The sequence below is a fragment of the Triticum dicoccoides genome, chromosome 7B, assembly GCF_002162155.2.
Source record: "Triticum dicoccoides isolate Atlit2015 ecotype Zavitan chromosome 7B, WEW_v2.0, whole genome shotgun sequence".
In the NCBI taxonomy this organism is placed as follows: domain Eukaryota; kingdom Viridiplantae; phylum Streptophyta; class Magnoliopsida; order Poales; family Poaceae; genus Triticum; species Triticum dicoccoides.
Genome location: NC_041393.1, coordinates 90,322,810 through 90,331,383, shown reverse-complemented (window position 1 = coordinate 90,331,383; position 8,574 = coordinate 90,322,810). Strand labels below are relative to the sequence as shown.

The window sequence follows — 8,574 nt, the reverse complement described above, 5'->3', positions numbered from 1 at the left end:
GTCAAACAAGCCCTCGGCCTTGGTCTAGAAAGCCTCGAAGTGAAAGTGCTTGCCAAATCTGAAGTCTGTGTCGAGGTCGAGGAGGAGAAGGCAGTGGTCTGATATCGCGGATCCCAATGCTGCTAGAAAAATCGAGGGGTGATCCTCCTCCCACGAATTGGTGCAAAAAATATGATCAATCTTCTCGAGGGTTGGCCTCTCCCTTTTGTTCGACCATGTGGATTTACGCCCATTCAGGTGAATCTCCTTGAGCTCAAGCTGGTTTAGTTTTGTACGGAATCTGGACATCAGTCGCCTATTGGTTGTCGCGTTGTTTTTGTCCTCAGGGTTAACCAGGAGGTTAAAGTCCCCCACGAGCATCCACGGGCCTGCCAGCAGTTCACGCACCTCCACGATGTCCTGGAGGAACTCGATCTTCTCTCTATCGCCCTGCGGGCCGTACACCCCGGTGATCCACCATTCTGGCCCTTCCATAGGTTTGACCACCGCCGTTAGCGTGTTAGTTGTGGTGTCTGGGTTTGATAACTGCACCACCGTAGCATCCCAAGCAAGGAGGATGCCACCTCTAGTAACCACCGCAGGCAGGTAGTAAAAATTTCGAATTTATTTCCAAGACATTGCCTTACAAGTTCCACATTGATGGTCTCCATCTTAGTCTGTTGGAAGCATATAATGCTAGGACTTGCCGAGTTTACCACTTGGTAGATAGAATGCCTACGTGCCCGAGAGTTTAGTCCCCGGACGTTCCACACCAGCAACTTAAGAGGTTGTATCGCCATGAGTAAGGTCCACAAATCCACCATCCTTAGTACGCACTAGAGGCCTAGCTCCACTCCGGCCGGCAGCTCCATGAGTGGAAGCGCCGATGGTTCCCACCCAAACAGGGCTAGGATCGCTGCGATGTGGGAGTCCGAAAGGGCAGTATATTACAGAAATAGTTCGGCATCAACGTTGCTCGAGCGTTCGAGGTGAGGGCAAGGTTTCGTGATATATGATATTCGTGCTGCTTGGGAGAAAAAAAGGTCAACAAAATGTCTATTTTCAAAGTTTTTTAGGGTACATTTGTTCGTTTGTCTACAACATCTCGGATGTCATTTCTCCACGAAATTTTGCATGCACCTAAAATACTCGAGCAGCTTCGATTTTTTTTAGTATTGTTTGCTATTTTATTTGGAATTCACTTTTCATGAGAGCATCTGAGCTCGCGGTAAATGAAAGCAATTTCCGAATGTGTTACGGATGGCATGAAAGGAAAAATATATAAATTATTTGACTACAGGTATTTCCATTTTTTACCCCATGTTTTGTCATTTTTATGGAGTTTACCCCCATTTAAGGAAAATCTATAAATTTTACCTCATTTAACGAAACACATGTCGAATGTCTTTTTTACGGTCGGTTACTTTCCCTGCTAGACCGCGCCTGGTCCGGCTCTGCTTTGATCGAATCACCGAACGGCCAAAATTAAGCGGCAGGGTGCGTAAGGGTTGACCCGGGCCGGCCTGGTGTGCCATGGTCAACACGCCGCAGGACAGCCACCCCGTGCACCGGCACGTGCAGCCTCGCATTGCACCAGGCATGTAGCACATCGGCTCTGTGGTAATCCGCTCACAAATTCGCCAAAGAAAAATGCGAGCGAGCCTGCTAGCATCATGGAATGGATCATGGGTGAAACAAGGAAGCACGTCACCTTTAGATTAGGACTGTGTGTGACATTTTCCAGGAAGTACTCTCTAAGGTTTTCCTTATTAAATGGTCATTCTAGCAAAAGATTAGGTAGGTAAAAAAGCATGGAATTAACTCATTCTAATATATGTGCACCAAAAGAGAGGAGACGCAAACGGAACACAACGCTAGCTGCTGGGGCGAAAAGGAAAGAAGCCAAGAGTCCTGCGAAAAGATGGAGCCAAACAAGGAAGGAAACGAGATAGGGATGGTCTGGCAGTGACAGTGAGTGCCAAAATTAATTTCGCCATATATCGCCTTGCCTGGAGGGATGTGCACGCGCCAGCACCACTGCTTCTATATAAATAGGAGCACGGGCCAGGAGGGATCGCACATCAGAGCAAAAGGCCATCGCTCCCCTTCCTTCCTCTCCTCCTATAGCCAGCCTCCGAGTCCGAGAAATAGCGAGCGAGAGCCATGGACTTGGGCGACCACCAGGAGGGGGCCTCCGACAGCCAGCAGCAGCTGCAGGAGGGCCGGAAGAGGCAACGCCGCCATACACCGGAGCAGGCTAAAAAGCTGGAGGAGTAGGTTCTAATCTCCATTAATATCTTCTTCCTTTTTGTCCATTTCTCGTGTTAATTATTTGCTATTCTATGCATCTTCATACTAGAGATCGGTAGAAACTAAAAAAGCATATATGTAAGTGTGCACGCGCAGGTCGTTCCAGAAGTGCGGCTACCCCGATGATACCCAGAGCGCTCAGCTTGGGCGCGAGCTTGGCCTGGAGACCAAGCAGATCAGGTCCTGGTTCCAGAACCACCGTACACAAATGAAGGTATGAACTGGAATACTGGATCTCTCTGATTGCTCCATAGTTTTCCTTTCTTCCATTTTTTCGAGCCTTACCTGGGTGATGGAATCTGTATGATGGCATGGCAGGTTGAGTACGAGCGGGCAGAGAACCTCTTCCTCCGCGAGGAGAACAGGAGGATCCTGTCCGAGAACATGGTCATGCGGGAGGTGCTCAAGAACTTCATCTGCCTCAACCCCAACTGCATCGCCAAGCACTACATCGACCAGCAGGAGGAACTCAATAAGGAGAACGCTAGCCTCAAGGCGGGGTCCCTCCGCTGCGCCACATCTTTCCAAGATGAGCTCTAGCTCTACATTTTGCATGTCGACGTTCCTCCTCCATTTCTTTGCCGGAACTATGGAGGAGGAAGGAAAAAATCTGAAACTTTCCAAGATGAGCTCTAGCTCTAGCTCTACATTTGCATAAGTTGGAATAGACTACAAGGTTTTGAATAAGAGTTATGATTTGCTCCTGATTCTTGGTTTTCAGATCTCCACCCAACCACGGGGCAATTTGTTGTGCCTTTGTGTTGTAATTTGTAAGTGATGAGGACTGTGGCTACACAAACTGCCGAAGAAGTCTTGTACCTATTCAATTCGATGTATCAAATTATTTCATGAAAAACCGGTTCGATCTGCTACTTCCGCTTCCTTCGATATACTACTAGTTGTGACTACTGTCCTGCATCGCCGGCCGGCAGGACGCGCCTACTCAGTTCCTCTCCGCGGCGTCACCCCTGTTAGAGGTGAGACCGTGAGAAGCTCATCACATCAGAGAAAGTGGATAGAGATCTAACACGCCAAAGACAAGGAACAGGTCACTTGTCTAAGAGACTAAGATTGATGGGTTTCCCTACATTGACCGCAGCTTTCTGGGTCCTTCTCATCAAACAAAAACATTTCGAGAAATGTGTGATATCTCCCGGGTGCCCTTACACCCTCTATGAATAGTAAATTCAAAAAAATCTAAAACTTTGCGGCATCAAATATGGTCAAACAAGGTAGGTTCTTGCAAGTTTTCTTAACAAAATATCATGTAGAGCTCCTCGAATATCATGAGTTTCAAATTTCAGTGCTAAAAGTGCTCAAAACTTCAAGCATTGAAATCTTTTTCTTGTGCAGAGCTCCTCGAATGGTTGTTTGGCATGAAAACTTGCAAGCACCTAGAAAGGTTGATCATGTTTGGCGTTGCAAAGTTTCAGATCTTTTTGATTTTTTTTCTATTTTTCTTTAGTTTATTGTTCATAGAGGGTGTGGGGGCATCTGGGAGCGGAAAACCCACTCTCAAACATTTTTTGTAACTCGACGTCCCTGATGGAGGCATAGAGTACCTTTGATATTATACCACATCGTTCTCATAACTATTAGTGCAGGATGTAGCACTCCATGACAGGTTGGTGCAAGTTCAGCTACAATACATCGTATATGGCACATGGCGCCATGTAGACTAGCTTTTTTTTTCCATAGCCATAGGATCCATGCATGGACCGGGTTCCACTATCAAAATACTCCCTCCGTCCCAAAATTCTTGTCTTAAATTTATCTAAATACGGATGTATCTAGTTACATTTTAGTGTTAGATACATCCGTATCTAAACAAATGTAAGACAAGAATTTTGGGACGGAGGGAATATAACGGAACAAAACATAAAAACATCATCTAAGGCACAATGCAGGAAAACAAAAGCAAAGGTTCATCCCAAAACCGCAGCTCCCATACCGCATGCACACAAAAAAGTTCAAACAACATTGCAGACCAGCTGATGGATAGTGTTGACGACGCGTCGCGTTGGGTGTGCCAGACCTGGGGACACGTCTTAGACGAAGGCACGCGTCGGTGTTGCCAGCACCGAGCATGCGTAGACGAACGAAGACGAAGTTGACGAAACACCGCACCAGGCTTGCCAGGCCCGGGGACACGTCGTGGACGAAGGCACGCATCGGTGTTGCCAGCACCGGGCATGCATAGACGAGGGACCTGCACGAGCTGTATGCCATGTCGATGAGTCGGAGGGCCAGCAGAGAAGAAGACTCGACGACGGTTGTGGCGCCAATCGACATGGGGGGCGATATCACCAACGGTGGTCAGACTAGACGAAGTGGTCGGGGTAGATGACGATGACGCTGGCGACAGGCTAGTGCTTGGACGAAGACTAAGGGGGTGGACGGGCGGCGGCAGCTACAGAGGTAGCGGCGGCGGCGGCCTAACGGCGGCGACGACGGCTAGGTTAGTAGCGCGGTGGCGGTGCTCGAAGTAGGCGAGCAACCCGACAGCGTGACGAAGACTGGCGCGGACGTTGGCGTTCCCGCGAAGGGAGGCGGCGCGACGGCGCGGCACATACCACAACAGGTCGACGCGCGGGGACGTCGGCGGACCACGGGCCGCGGCGCTATGGCCCGAATGGGCGATGCAGCGGCGGCGGGCAGGTCGGGGCGACAGCGAGAGACCTCCGGGCAGCGGCAGGGACCGCGGGCCACGGCGATACAGCTCGAAGGGTCAGCGCAGCGGCGGAGTGTGGGTCGGTGCAACCACGGGGACGGCCTCGGGGCGGCGGCGAGACCACTTATCGCGGCACTACGTCCCGAAGGGGCGGCACAACGGCGATGCACGAGTCGATGCAGTCGCGAGGAGAACCACGGGGCAGCGGCACTGCGGCCCGACGGGGCGAGGCAGCACCAGCCCGATGCTCGATCGGTGGAGAGGCGCGCTGAACTCGGAGACGTTCTTCACAGGACCTACGGAGGCGCGCGCAATCGACGGTCTAAGTCAATCGCGCGGCGTAGATGGGGCGGATCACAGCGGCGAGCGGGTGATCAAGCCGATCGCGCGCGAGGTCGGGGGCATCGCTCAATGGAGGCAAGGTGGATGCGAAGTCCAAGATGAGGCCGACGATGATGGACTGCATGGGACGACGTGCAGACGAGCACGCCAGTGCCGGCACCTGGGATGCCAAAACAGCACCGGCGCCTGGGCAGCGAGGCTTGAGCGACCGGCATAGCAGCAGCACCTGAGCTGAGGCAGCCGACGAGCCTGACGCAGTTGGTCCGACGCAGCCGGGGACGAGACCGGCGAGGCAGACCGCAGGGCCGCGTGCAGACGCGGCGGAGGCGGGTGGCGTGAATCGATGGGCGGGCCGGTGCACGAACAACAGCTATGATGGGATGCCGCATGGCGCGAGCCTGCCGGGTCGGGGTGCTGCAGGAGTCCCGGTCGGAGCAGGGCGACGTGCGGGCCGACGTGCGGATGGCAGTTGGCCCTGACGGGCCGCCTCGGCGCGCGTGGCCGCCGAGTTGGAGGAGAGGCTGGCTGGTCATGACGGGGTTGAAGTAGAGGCACGAGGGAGCCAATGGCGGCGGCAGACGACGCAAATAGATCAAGCATAGATCGGAAAACCAAAAAGAAAACCACCGATCAAGGTGACCGGCGGGAGAGAGAAAACCTGTAGCAAGGGCTCCAGGAAAAGACTCTCTAGGGCAGCCGATCAACACGACCGACGGACGAACCCTAGGTATGGGCGGCACGGCCCCCGGCGGCGGTCATGGAGGCCAACCGTCCCGGGGGCGGCTCGCGGGGCGGAAGCGGCAGGCGACGGCTAGGGTTGGATCGGTTAGTCTGATACCATGTTAGAAGGGATAGAGAGGATTGGTGGAATAGTTGTTGTATTGCTTAAGCCTTGTGGGCCTATATATAAGAATACAATGACCAACTTTGAGTACAAGATAAGGCAGGACCAAATCCTAATCTATCATATACTTCCTAATAATCATATACTCAACAGATAGTGTGGCTTATCGATCATACACTGCATACCGCACAGGGCACGGTATCACATATATGTCTTCCATTATAAGATTGTTGCTCTTTCAGCTCCATACCTTCTCATGAAATCTTCACATATGTTTCCATATGGTTGCAAAATAAGGCTAACACGGCTAGAAAGATTCGTTCCAAGAGCATCTCTAACAGATCCCTTAAAAGGTGTTAGAGGAGTAAAATTTTGGTTTTCCTCCTCTAAACCGCACGTAACCAATCCCCTATCACCATTAGAGCAGTAATTTTGTTTACTCTGGAGCTGCCCCAACTCTTAAATATACTTGGCCGCCCACCCGTGGAGTAAAAGTTTTGCGCTCCACCCCACGCCGCATCGTCACCGGCGTTGCCTCCGAGGACCATCTTTTGCCTCCGCCGACACACCGCTGCCTCCGCTGCCCTCCTGCCCTTCTTCGAGACGCTCGTCGGTCGGTGCCCTCGCTGGAATCAAGCTCTATCGCCGTCGCTGCCGCCGCACCGATCTCGTCGCTGGAAGCACACACCGCATCTTCTTCCTCCAATCCCCTCCATCGGCCGTCGGCCATCTCGGAGTCCCACCGACCACTTGCTACTTGGGCATCGGCTCGACATCGCCAGCCGGCCATGACACTTCTGCCGACTTTCAAGTGTTTGACGGATTACCTAGGTGAGTTTTTTGTGCTTTTTCACCTTGTTTTTCCTTTTGGCTATTGAATGAACCTTGTCATTTCTAGTGTAGATGAAGAGGTTGAGGGAGTTGAACTTCGATGACTCTTCATCGAATGAGGAGGAACAACATGCTGACAACTTGGAAATGGTCATTGCCACGATCTTCAATGGGGATTTTCGGCGGCCGGGCGTAGGATCACAATTCGGCCATATGCACATCAATCGGGATAGAATGGAGGGACATGCCAAGATTATGAGGGATTACTTTAACCTTGATGCAACCTGTCCGGGGAAGTATTTTTTCGGCGGTTTTGGATGCACACGATTCCCTTCATCACCATTGTCAAAGATGTGGAGAAGCATGATGATTGGTTCAAACTTAGGAAGAGTGCATCCGGAGAGACCGGTGTGAGCCCTTTGATGAAGTGTGTCGTGGTTGTTCAATTGCTCGCCTATGGGTGTTTGGCCGACGCCATTGACGAATATGCCCGCGTGGTAGAAGATACAATCTTGGAGGCCGCTCGAAAGTACAAAAAATTCATGATTGAGATGTTTGGGTCGGAGTACTAGAAGGCGCCCACCGATGAAGACAACGAGAGGCTCTTGGGAGTGAGTGACGAATGAGGATGTCCTGGGATGCTTGGATCGATTGATTGCATGCACTGGATATGGAAGAATTGCCCTACAGGATGGAAAGGTAGTACAAAGGCCACTCCAAAGATCCAACAATCATTCTTGAGGCTGTTGCGTTGGAGGATCGATGGATTTGACATTCATTCTTTGGATTCCCTGGCTCTCATAATAACCAGAATGTGTTGTCGGCATCACTACTGTTCGCTAGGATTGTTGCCGGAGATGCCCCTCCTTGCAACTACTCCCTCCGTCCCAAAATAAGTGTCTTGAGCTTAGTACAAATTTGTACTAGAGCTAGTAGAAAGTTGAGACGCTTATTTTGGGACGGAGGGAGTATGTTATATATGGTGTTAGTACATGTTAGGTTACTACCTCTTAGATGACATCTATCCTCCATAGTCCACATTGTCAAGACAATCCAAAGTTCCAAAGGGAACAAGAGATCTCACTTTGCAATGCATCAAGAGTCGGCAAGGAAGGATGTGGAGAGGACTTTCGGTGTGCTTCAGAAGCGCTTTGGCATTATTCAGGGCCCTGCCAAGTATTGGAACCCCAAGGTCCTATGGAAAATAATGGCATGTTGCATCATCTTGAATAACATGATGATTGAAGATGAGAGAGGCATCCCACAAGACTTTTGGTACATCTCCAATGTGGATCCTGTTGAGCCAGAGAATGATGCAAACAGGATAACGATATTCATCACAACACATCGAAGCATCGAGAATCGAGAAGTTCACACCCAGCTTCAAGATGATCTTGCTGAGCATCAGCAGCAACTCCATAGCACTTCATAGTTGTGCTTTTATCATTCTCTTTAATTCATTAAAACTCGTTTGCGTGTTTGACTTTGACTATTTGGTTTGTAAACTCTGAATTTGTAATATTCATGAATTGTGTGAACCTTAATTATTATCTTTGGATTTTCATATGTATGGAAATATGTAGTTAAAGTGTTGTAT

The 8,574-nt window shown here is 50.6% G+C and overlaps 1 protein-coding gene across 1 annotated transcript; it reads left to right on the top strand.

Moving 5' to 3' along the window:
* Positions 1–2,142: 2,142 nt before the first annotated feature.
* LOC119337627 (homeobox-leucine zipper protein ROC8-like) lies at positions 2,143–2,829 on the top strand. The gene is made up of 3 exons (XM_037609795.1): positions 2,143–2,252; positions 2,386–2,503; positions 2,608–2,829. Exons 1-3 carry the CDS (start codon positions 2,143–2,145, stop codon positions 2,827–2,829), a joined length of 450 nt encoding a protein of 149 aa, XP_037465692.1.
* The last annotated feature ends 5,745 nt before the right edge of the window (positions 2,830–8,574 follow it).